Source organism: Solanum lycopersicum, chromosome 4 (assembly GCF_036512215.1).
Source record: "Solanum lycopersicum chromosome 4, SLM_r2.1".
NCBI classification, from domain to species: Eukaryota; Viridiplantae; Streptophyta; class Magnoliopsida; order Solanales; family Solanaceae; genus Solanum; species Solanum lycopersicum.
In genome coordinates, this window is record NC_090803.1 from 53235425 (window position 1) to 53247993 (window position 12569).

General features: G+C 30.0%; 1 protein-coding gene and 1 non-coding gene across 2 annotated transcripts; one reads left to right on the plus strand and one right to left on the minus strand.

The window, feature by feature from the left end:
• Window positions 1-317: 317 nt before the first annotated feature.
• Window positions 318-917, minus strand: LOC138348176 (uncharacterized). The gene is made up of 2 exons (XM_069296794.1): window positions 681-917; window positions 318-638 (listed from the first exon to the last, which is right to left on the minus strand). Exons 1-2 carry the CDS (start codon window positions 915-917, stop codon window positions 318-320), a joined length of 558 nt encoding a protein of 185 aa, XP_069152895.1.
• Window positions 918-4799: 3882 nt separating this feature from the next.
• On the plus strand, window positions 4800-4873 carry TRNAI-UAU (transfer RNA isoleucine (anticodon UAU)). The gene has a single exon. It is a non-coding gene; the product is annotated as a tRNA-Ile (tRNA).
• The last annotated feature ends 7696 nt before the right edge of the window (window positions 4874-12569 follow it).

Genomic DNA, 12569 nt, shown 5'->3' on the forward strand with positions numbered 1-12569 from the left:
GCATGACAATTATCACATTTCTTCAGCTTATTACAGTTAGCCCTATCATGGCCTTTCATGTTGCAATAATCACAATACAGTGTGTGATAACTTTTCTTTGAATTCTGAGATTGTCTATTGTAAAATTGTGTGGATTGATTATTCCTGGCAGTATACATAGCCAAAGATTCAATTCCTTCACTGATATTGCCTGCAATTCCTCTTTGACTTTCATCTTGGATCACTAGAGCATATGCTTGATTAACATTTGGTAAATTGTGCATCATGAGAATTTGACCTCTAGCTGACGAATAGCTATCGTTTAACCCCATCAGAAACTACAACAATCGTTGATACTGTAGTTGCTCAACATACTCCTTAGATTTGTTACAATCACAACTTGGTGGAGGTAAAATCGAATCATACTCATCCCATAGGTTCTTCAATTTTGTGTAATAAGCAGAGACACTTAATACTCCCTGTGTTAGAGTGAATATGTTCCTATGCAATTGATAAAGTCTCGATCCATTTATCTTGTCAAATCGCTCCTTGAGGTCAAGCCATACCTGATGTGCACTAGGCGAGTACAAGATGCCACTAAGCAACTCCTTACTAACATTGCAGGTAAGCCAAGAGATAACAATAGCATTGCATTGATCCTAAATTTTTTTCAAATTTCCTTCGAAATTAGTACGCAAAACAGATCCATCGATAAAGCCTATCTTGTTTCGTCCAAGTAATGCGATCTCCATAGCTCTGCTCCACAGAGTATAGTTCTCCATTCCTGTCAATTGAATTCCCACAGACAGAGCTCCAGGTACATCTGAAGAGCTCAAATATAGTGGATGATTGTGATCAATCATCACCAAATTCCCAGTAGCTGTCTCTCCTTGTGTTCTGCTGCTCGATCCTCCCAGTGAATCATCCTCGATCGCCATGGATCAGATCCAACTGAGTCCTTCGTAAAACAGAGAAAAAAAATGTAGAAGATGAAAGCCAGTTCCTAGACTCTTCCTCCTCCCTGCTCTGATACCATGTCAAGAAGGTCAACTGATCAACAATGAAGAATAGAAGAAGAATGTAAGGAAGATCAACAATGGAGAGAAGGAGAGAAAAGAGCTGCTCTAATTCCTTTCACCAAGATCACACAATACACATTGTTAAAAACTGAAAACTAAAACTAACTACAATGATCCTTCCAATATATATATCTATCTATTACATTAAAGAATCAACTAACTACTTTCTAACTAATTCCTACTGACTTAATTTGTTAACTAATCACTAATCGACAGCTGTACATTTTGTTAACTGCTCAACAACATGACTAACAAAGAGTTTTCAAACTTCTTCCATGCTTGGTTTGCCTCTTGTAAATTTTCCAACAATGGTGCGCTTGTTGACAAATTAATCTTTAGCTGTGAAATAAACTGCGTGCTTACCCATATGAGTTCCATGTTAAATATCAACTGGCTGCTTTCCAACAGCACTAGCAGCTAGTGATGCACTAGCAGTAGAAGCAAAAGAAGGCTTTGAAACAGATAGGGGAGGCCAGGTTTGATTTTTCAGATTATTGTCATTGTTATTGGGAGGATTAGAAATTGTGTGAGGGCTATGATCAATTTGTTGAACATTAATGTGTCTTTGCATGGGATCAAAATTGGAGGGTATTATTTTTGTGATTAGGGTGAGAAACTCTATGGTCTTGGTTCATATTAGAAGAGGGTTTAGAGCTACCCACTTAATTCTGTTTGTGATTGGAGCTGTAGTTGTGCTTAGGTTGTTGTTGGAACAATGGAGGGAATATTTCTTATCGATTTCTCATTGGTTAAAGGGGGTGTGGGATAAGTTGGTGCAGGGGGTGGGGGCATCGCTTTATTTTGCTTGCATATAGAGAGAGGAGGGCAGAGAGTAATTTGTAGAGAGAGAAAACATCTTGAGAAAAAACTTCACTTAACTTGTCAATTCCAATTTTTCCAAAATATACTTTGTATAACGACAATGTTAATTTAAATATGCATCTTAAATTTTTGACATTTTTACTCTATCTAAAGCCATTTGGTGATGTAACTAGGTAGACTATGGTATTTGTGAGTAATATCTTATTGAAAGTGATATGATTTGATGCTTGAGAGTTTATAATTGAGGTATTAATGAACAATTAATTTGATACAATCACATAAAAGATCACCAATTTCAGTAATTGTAGAGTGACAAACCAACAAAGTTTATAGGTTCTACTCATGATGTTTAGAGCTGTCAAAATGGACTTGGCTCGCGAGGCTGGTCCAATCCAACCGTTGAAATAAATGGGGTCGGGTTTAATATTTTTGACCCATTTACGAACAAGGCTTTTTAGCGCACCTGGTTAGGCCCGTTGGACTCTTAGGCCCACCCCGCAAGCCTCAGAGTCCAGTCCGTAGGCTATTAGTTTTTTAAAATATATATATATATATATATATATATATATATATATATATATATATATATATATATATATATATATATATATATATTGTTTTATTTGTAAAGATTTTATGAATAAATATTTTGAAAAACAAATAATCAAGTATTTTGTGATATCCTCTTGCATGGAGAATTGTAGATGAAGATGAACTTCTTAAGGAAATAGCATCCCATGTTAATAGATGTCATCGATGGTGGAAGTAGAAGCGGAGTTAATAATCAAGTATTTTGTAATATCATCTTGCATGGTGAATTGTAGATGAAGATGAACTTCTTAAGGAAATAACATCACATGTTGATAAATGTCATCGATGGTGGAAGTAGAAGCGGAGTTATACTTAATAAGTCATGTAATATTTAGAAATTTAGATTTGTTAAGTATTTAGGCTGCCATGTGTTGCTGGAAATCTTTTAAACCATCTAGCTTTTTGTGAGAGAAATGATGAAATGATCAACATTTATCCGCTAAATCTTACGTTGGCCTTTATGTATTTTGCAAGTATTCACCAAAGTGTGTGATTCATAAATGTATTTTTGTAAGTATTTCCCGAAATGTGTGATTTATAAATGAATTCATGTATGAATTGATGTCGTGTTCATAGACATCAACATTCGATTCTCTTTTTAAGAGAGTAATATTGTTTATTTTTTGGTTGAAGGGTCAACCCGTGGCCCGCTTAGGGCTGTGTTAGCCCGCCCCAACCCATTTAACTCTCTAGCCCGTTAGGATTGGATTGTGTTGGGCAACCCATTTTGACACCTCTAATGATATCCACAGTCTCTTTGATATTTTCAAAATTATATCTCCATAACACCATACATTCTTCAATAATATCACCAAATGATGATATTGGTCTTTAATTAAACTACGAGCTCTATGATCAAGTTTCTGCATGTGGTTTCCATAATTGTTGTCCATGAGTTCCTCAAAGATACTGTGAACATTTTTTGTTGATCCTGAGTTTATTGCTATGGTGAAGTTGAAATTTGATAAGAATAAATGTAATTTGTAGCACTTATCTTCTGTGTATTTACAACAATAATCACAAAATAGATTTGCTTTGTTGACGTAGGATAAGTATTCTTGTTGACATTCTAAAAATGGTTAGAAGGACCTCTGAAATAATTTTTCCATATATGTGAGAGTAATTTGTTTTGAAATTGCTACTCCAAGAGCTAGTAGTACTAAGAGAAGTAGAGGTCAAATTCTTGTGAATATGAGGTTTGACTTTTTTTTTCCTTCGATTGGATTAGGATAATAAAAGTTTGTGCCATAATTGAAAATGAATTTATCATTAAAATGCTTATTTCTCACCATAAATGTACGTAGACCACACTTGATTTTATACATTGAGTGTAGTGTACTTGAGCTCTTTCCAAAGTCTGCTAATTTTGGTATAGTACCCTTTGTAGTCAATATCCCCTTACGTGAGGTCATTTGGTACAATTGATTTGGTCTTATCTAAGTGTGTAGTTTTAGGACTTAAAAGCTTTATATAGAGCTTAGGATAGAAGAAAAAATGACATAGTATTGATTTAAAACATTTAGGAAAAGATTTAAAGTCCTTGAAAATAATTGTCTGACTAATTTACGATTTCGACTCACAAATCATAAAAAAATTTAAGGTCCGTACTGATATTATATAGATACTATGCCATCGTTGCCTCCTAAATCCTCCTCTATAGTATTGTGGATACATCTAAATTAAAGTACTGACATGATAATGCTTAGTTAAATGGACAATCTAGAATTAAAATCTGTTATTCAATAATCTCACATCCTTAGATTAAAGAAATAGATAACGGTATGCAAGTAAGATACTGTGCCTAGGCAACAATTTTAATTTTTTTTTATTTCAGTGCAATTGCTTTCTCCACTTGAAAGACTTAAATCCCAAAACATTTATAACATTCCAATAACTATAAATTACTAATTTTATATTTAGGTTTCATTAAATCTAAATTCTCACAATTTTAGATTGCAAGCACAAACAATTTTGATACAAATCTTAATTGAACGTGACTTTAAGATCGGGGAAATATATGATTTTCACATTACATAAAATAATATTTATTTAATTAATATAACACATTTGAGTTCAACATCGTAGAACCCATAGGTTCTAATACTACATCGCACATGCCCTCCAAGAAATTATATATAAAAAATATCGTTTACTAGTTTATTTTAAAAAATCTTTTCAACATAGTCAACAATAATTAATTTTATTACAAATTGACAAATATTTTTAGGAATGCTCCTAAATAATACGGGAGAGAGTACTATAATTCCAATTGATGGTGAAAACTTAGCAAATGGTATAAATATGTATTAGACTAGCATAATAATACCGTGTCCCGTAGCTCAGTTGGTTAGAGCGTTGGTCTTATGAGCCGAAGGTCGCGGGTTCGAGCCCCGCCGGGACAAGTTTAATTTATAGCATTTTTTGTTCCAATGCATGATATTGCACATTTTACCCTTCAAATTAGTTAATGCATTTGTTTCAAACTTATGTGACACTAAAAATTTTATATAGTGATTATAATACTTCTTTTTTGATATAGTTATAAATGTATTAAATTTATTTTAAAAATTCGAAGATTTCATAAACATATTCTCGCTCAAACTTAAACTGTTTTATTTTCGAAAAATAAAATGTATCGATCAAATTGAGACATAGGAAATATCTATTTTACTTCAATCAAGCTCATCAAAAATAATCATTTTACCTTTTTAATAAAAAGGTAAGGGTTATTTGTTACGATCCAAAATGTCATTAAGTTGTGAGGGCACCTGTCACTCTCCATAGGCTAACCCATTAATGTACAAATCATTTAAATTGAGTAGAACGTGAAAATAAGTGAAACCTTCGTTGAAACATTAAGAGTTATGCAAGTATTAGTTATGCAGAGTTTAGTTATGCATGTATTAGTTATGCAGAGTTTATTTATACATGATTTAGTTATGCAAGATTTAGCTATGCATATATTAATTATTCGGGATTAAGTTACGTTGAATTTAGTTATGTGAGTATTAATTATGTAGGTATTATTAAATTATATAGAGATTACAATACATTATTATAGTAAATATTCTATAAATATATTTTATATATTGTTTATACCATTTTAATATGCCACAGATATGAATTAGAATATGATTAACAGACGTGTCGATAAAATATAGGAAAAAATACCTATCTACCCATACTTAACTACCACATATACATATTTTATCTTTACTTTAAAAATATTACATAGAATACCATTTTTTTTAAAAATATACCTTATTTTTAAGGAAGTTAAGCCAGATACACAATTCCTTTAAATATAATAATGTATAATTATCTTCAAATTACATCTCCTCAATTAGTAGGACATTAACAATTCAAATTAATTTCTCTTTATTCTTTTCATTCATTTCCCTCCCTCAATCCCAAAACAAATATCTCACGCATCCCACCATTATCCCTTCTTCTTCATTAAACGTTTCCTTCCCCTATTACAAAAAAAAAAGTTTGTATCTTATTCCACTTCCACATGTTTGTCTTCTTCCTGAACCATTTTTATTCTCTTTTGCATATGCTAAATTCATATCAAACTTTACATAATCAACATTAGTTAAAGTGGCAAAGTAAGATTTTCTTTAGTTTTTTCTATTATAGATTTGTTTTTAATCATATCATGTATTTGATTCGATGCTTTAGAATTTTTCTTGCCAATTTATCATTGGGTTTTTATATTGTTTGCTCCATTTTAATTGCTCATAATTCAGAAAATGATATGAATATTGTTATGTATCCGAGATACATGCTTTTGAATATAATGTATGAAATTCATACTTGATACATCGAATTAATAATGAATAGATGAAATTAAAATCAGATCATATAATAGATGCATGAAATCAATATTATAACATAGAAATAGATAAATGAAATCAATATTATATCACATAACTAGATACATGAAATTAATACTAGACACATATAACAAATACACAAAATTAATATTAATACATAAATATGCCCTTTAACTTGACTTCAAATCATATTTATGTCCATCAAATTTGGGTGTGCACAAGTAGACACTTAAACTTGTATAAAGTTGAACAAATTGACACACATGTCCTACGTGTATTATGCGATGTAGGACTCATGTGTTCATTTATTTAAAAGTTGAATAGTTAAATTGCTTGTTTGTGCATTATGAATGTTGGAGGTCAAAGTTAAAATTGAAGCCAAGTTTAGGGTCTAATATATGTATTATGCCTAGATACTTCTATGGTACATATGATCTACTTGTATGATACTCATGTATATAAGTGTTTTTTTGTTAGATACATCATATATTAATAATAGATTCATCAAATTAATGAATTTAATTATTATAAGAGTAATAAAATGAAATTAATCAAATTGCAAGGCCAAGATATACATGTTTTTGTCTTTTATAAATAATATTAACGGATTTATTATTTCAAATAATAATAAAATAAAATAAATTAAAAATGATTACACTCCTTGATTTCCTCCTTATATTAAGAAAATTGGTTATAACCAATTAATTTAAACAAATAAAATAGGTATCTCAATTTTAAAATTTGACAGATACACATATCTCACGGATTGGAACTCATGTATTCGAAGTATGAAATATGATAGAGGAAGTGATATTTAAAACTATTGAGAATCTAAGTAATTAGGACCTAAACTAATAAGATTTATGTAGTTTTCCCAAAAATGTATACCACCCAAATTGTAATATTAATAAAACATTTACATTTGGAATCCAAATGTAAACAAAAAAAAAAGTTGATCGTGTGTTAAAAAGAAAAGAAAAAAGAGATTAAGAAAGCAGTACAATGTTAAGTTTACATTAAAAAAGAAAGTGTAATAGTATAGACCCTTCTACTTGTATGTATTTGTATTCTGAATCCTTCTACTTGACTATTTGTCAACTGAATCCTTAAACTCAATGAAACTCTATGTTTTAAACCCTTATCTTTGACTAACCTTATGTGACAACTTATTTACTGAGTTGACACAAATGCGTGATGTCACGCATAAAGGGAGCGTGAAACATCAAATGACATTTTTTTTTCTTTTTAAAAATAGATAAAAGATAAAAAATAATAAAATTAACTTCTTCTTCTTTTCTTTCCAGTTTTCTTTTTTACTTTCCCATCCCACCCATGACCCATCCCCATTTTCCCCCATTTCTACTCTCAAACCCCCATTTCTCTTCTTTCTCCCCTTTCCGGTCCTTTACAATTTCTTGTTTCTCTCTTCTTCTTCCTTTTTTCACATTTTCTTCCTTACGGTAACAGAAACGAAATTGCGTTTTTGTTGTAAATCTATATTTTCCTTTTATTTTTGAGGTAATTTACAACCCATAAAGTGATAAAGATTCAACAATCTTGAAAGATGAAAAGTGATTGTTGAATGTCTTTGTAAAATTAGGTGAAATTTGTTATGTAAAATTGTGCACAAATAATATTAGAGTATATTGATGTATTTTAATGGCTATTTGTTAACATTAATGGGGAAAGAGATTTATGGTGGTTCAAGTTGTAGATGTGAATGTTGGTAAAAGAAATACGATTAAAAGTTGTGAATGAAAGAAATTTAAGAAAAAAATGGAATGATAATTGTTAGTTATTTAGGAATGTAATGATACTAGTGAGAATGGAAGGTTGTGGTGGTATCTCTAATGTAAAAAAAACGGAGAATGGTGAAGGGAGGAAAGAGGAATGAAGTGAAAAAGAAAGAAAAATTAGATTTTTTTTAAAAAAAAAATCATAATAAGTGAAGTGTCATTTAATATGTGATGTGGACGAAGATATGTCATTTTTGTCAAGTGTTTGAAGTTCATACACAGCGAAAGGGGTTGAAATGCTTAGTTTCACTGAGTTAAAGGGTTCAATTGACAAATCATCAAGTAGAATGATCCATAATACAAATCCAAGGGTCTATCAGATCATTTCGCAAAATAGAAAACTACTAGGGTTAAATAAGTTATTTGCTATTTTGATGCATGTATAACTAATACCCACATAACTTATTCCACCTTTTAGCCCGAATAACTTATACATAGATTCTATCATAAGTTATGTTGATATTAATTATGTAGGACTACAAATTAAAGAATGCAACCAAACACCGTATGAAATTAATACATGAATAACTTTTATTAGAAGAGAATCTAGGATTTGGAGGTCGGGGGTGCCACATTGTCTAAGTAAGATAAAGGATCGGCTGCTTTAATTTAGAGTTACAATTCAAGATTTTTGTTATTTTTTTTATAAACAAATTGATCAAATATGCATCTTAGTAATATTTTTTTTAGATATTTTATGATAAGAGATAACTAAACAATTCAATTTTTATTCTCTTTTTGGAATCAGATGTCTTATTCGCTGAAACTTTGAGAAAAAAAAAGATTTTTCACATTAAAATTTGAGATTGTATAAACCATCTAATTATATTAACATAATATATTCATCTTCCATTGACTTTATGTGTTGTTGGAAATATATAGTAGGGAAAGAATACAAATTGTAGTTTCAGCCTAGTCATCTTACTTAGCAATAACGTCGATGAAGATCGAAAGAACCTTTAAATTTAAAACAAAAACTCCAATAATAATATTCATAATTTTTAAAACTTATGATTTTTTTAAAACTACTATTTAAATATATTCTTAATAATATTTATTTGACGCTCATAATTCAATACTCACTAATTCATAAAAAAAAATATGTTACACGTATATCAGGATATTAATAATTAGTGTACGTGAAAGTAATTATGAAAAGGGGTAATTTGAATCAATAAAGAATAGTAAATAAATAAGAATAAATGGAGAAAAAGAAAAGAAAAGAAAAACAAGGAGCAAGCAAAAAAATAGGTTTTGTTCATAAGGTTTGAACCCAAGTTTTCTAGGTGTCAAACCCTCTCCTTCACTAATTGAGCTGTTCTGCATTTCAATTACTAGGTGGCAAAAATAATATATATTAAGTTAGACAAAAAAGTCTGGTGAACCCCTGTACTTGTATGAGTTTGTATTATGGACATTTTTACTAATTCTCACACTTAATAAAACACAATATATCAAACCCCTTTGACCATTGACCATGCTTATGTGACATTAATATGATTGAGTTGACAAGAGAGTGAGACCAAACGCCTATTAAAGCAAGTAAACATCATATTTGGATTTTAAAAATATTTAAATTAAAAGAGTAAAGTAATAAATTTAAAAAGAAAGAAAAAACCTTATTCTTGACACAATAACCTACTTTTTTTTTTCTGCCATCACTTTTTTCTTTTATGTAAAATTAACAAGGGAAATTGATGTATGAATAAATCATAATGTATTTGGCTAGATTGGTTTTTCCACTCTTCATTGCAAGAGTCAATCTGTTGGTGAAGCTCTCATGGGCCCTCTTCGATTTCTTTCCCGTAGTCACTATTCTTGATTATCTAAAGATCTATGTAACTAAGGGAAAATATAAGTGGGGAATAGGAAGAGCGAGACTGCATTTATAGTACTAGTTACTATATTTTTTCAGCCATATTCATTTTTTATGACCCTTTTTTTTTCTTTCATCTTCTTTAGGTTGTTTGGTACACCAGAGGCAGCAAGGTACATCGGAGGTAGCGAAGAATTCTCTGGACTTTTGGTACACTGGAGAGGAGGGAGAGCATAGGGGGTCCCTGATAGTTCGTATGAGTCGTCGATGGTACGGAAAAAAATAGTGGAGAGGGGAATGAGGTTGGTACGACGGCTTATGGTTTTTGACTTTGTGGAGGCTAGAGAAGGAGAGGTAAGAAATGGTGAAAGTGTATGACGAAGATGGAGACAAATGAGGGAGAGAGTATTTTTAATCTCTCCGGCGAGTGGTAGCACCGCAACTTTTTCCGGCGATTGAATCATTTCACCGGTGAAAATGGCAGATGATATAGTGAGACCCAAAATCAAATTTAAAAGAGTAAATTTAAATTTAAATTTGTAAAATGTGCATCAAAATTTTATGATTTTTCGTGCAAAAAGAAATTATTATAAAAATAAAAAAATTATGTGGCAAATTTTATCGGACATGAAATATGATGTCATCGCGATTAAGAGTCATGATGAGTTGAAAGGGTTCAACATGTTGAGTTTAAATGTGTTCAGAGGTTCAAATGACAAAAGGATAAATAGAAGTGTTCACAATAGAAACAGATACAAGTACAAGGGCCCACTAGACCATTTCGCCTATTCAGTTATTATATATAAATACATATATACATTGTTTTTTTCCGAAATCACTGGGTACCAATATAGCACCCCCGCCTGTCCACGTAGATCCACCCCTGGCCTTTGTACAACTTTTAAAATCCTATCAACCAAACATGGTATAAGTTCTATTAACTTTTCTACCTAATAAAAACTTCTACCAAACATAGTGAAACTAATACTACAAGTTTTACGGCATCTCCAATCATATACTTTATTTTACTCTACAAATAGAGAGTTCTCTATTTTTTCAGACAATCAACTCCAACCCAATTCTCCATTTTACTCTCTAAAAATGAATCTTATCTCTCCCTTTAATATTATATTATTATTCGTATTTCATTTTTATTTTCTTATTTCATAATATAAATCCTCTATTTTTTCTGAATAATTGCTTTACATAATTTTCATGTGATATAGAATTTTAGTTTTTCAAATTTTTTACCTAATATAAAATTATATTTTATTCTAAATTTTTAAAGGATATAAATTACAAGAAAATATTATATAATATGCAAATTAATGGATAAATTCAAATAAAAGTGAAATATAATTATATAAACACTCAATTTTTGAAATAACTATGTTGCTCCCATAAATGCTCTATTAATGCATTAAGGAGCTCAAAATGAGCATTTTTGCCCTTAATTTTTCTGTGTTTAGATAAAAATTGTTCAAACCTGAGATTTACATCTACCATCATTTCTTTCGTTGGAGTTGGAGCCTCTACGACATCTTGAATTGGTGCATTAAGATAATGTTCATCCTCAATTATTATGTTGTTATAATACATGTAGTCACTATATCGTGTAGCACTTTCTTTCTCCAAAAATGTAAGGGTTCTACAATAATTGCAAAACTCCGAATGCACGTTCGACATCTTTTCAACATGATTCTTGTTTCATTGCAAATTAATTATGGTGTTATGTCTTGTATTTTAATTTGTATTTAAATTATTATGCTATGTGTTATATTGTCATCTTGCATTTGAATTATAATATTATGCATTGTATTTTAAAATTAAAATTTTCATCTTATCATTTTAATTTGGTGTATTCTTTATAATGAAAATTAATAATATAATCAAATTATATTATTGTAAAAAATTAGAAAAAAATAAAATACTATTAATTCAGATGAAAGTAGTATGTATTAAATAATATTATATTTTTAAAAACATCATATTACAGTTAAAAAGAACTGTAAATTTATATTAAATATTTAATAAATGACATTGTATGTAAAATAATATGTCAATATGAAAGTAATAGAAATAATAATAAAATATTCAAAAAGTGAAATAGAGATTGTGAAAGTAGTTCTCCAAATCTGGAGAACTACTATTCACCTCTCTAAATATGAAGAATAGAGAGTGATGGAGGTGGGTTGGACAAGGTTGGAGTGGTCATTCTCTATTTTACCCTCCAAATGTAGAGTATGGAGAGTAAAATAGAGTGGATTGGAAATGGTCTTAATACATGAATAAAATGGACTCTTATACGATAACCAAACGGCCAAATCAAAACAAAAGTGAAAAATAAATTAAATTTTCAAGATTTGGTGATAAAAAGTAGAAGTTCATCTTAGATTTAAAATATAGTCCACAACTTACCTCTGAAACCTTAGATATACTAATGATAACGATGAATAAATTTTTGGCTGAATGGCGATTCCATGTTATTAATCATAATAACATGGTAAAATAGCTTGAATACAAGAATATATATATATACATATATATATACATATATATATATATATATATACACACACACACGTACAATATGTTCCACATGAAAATGCACCTAAAAAAATATATTTTGACATTTTTTTAAATTATATAT

What these genes read in the sequence shown, in the direction of transcription:
- LOC138348176 (XM_069296794.1), bottom strand. Translation starts at nt 917, where the DNA reads ATGGCGATCGAGGATGATTCACTGGGAGGATCGAGCAGCAGAACACAA. An exon ending in TAGGCTTTATCGATGGATCT is followed by an intron (nt 639 to 680) that starts GTTTTGCGTACT and finishes AAAAAAATTTAG; the next exon opens with GATCAATGCAATGCTATTGT.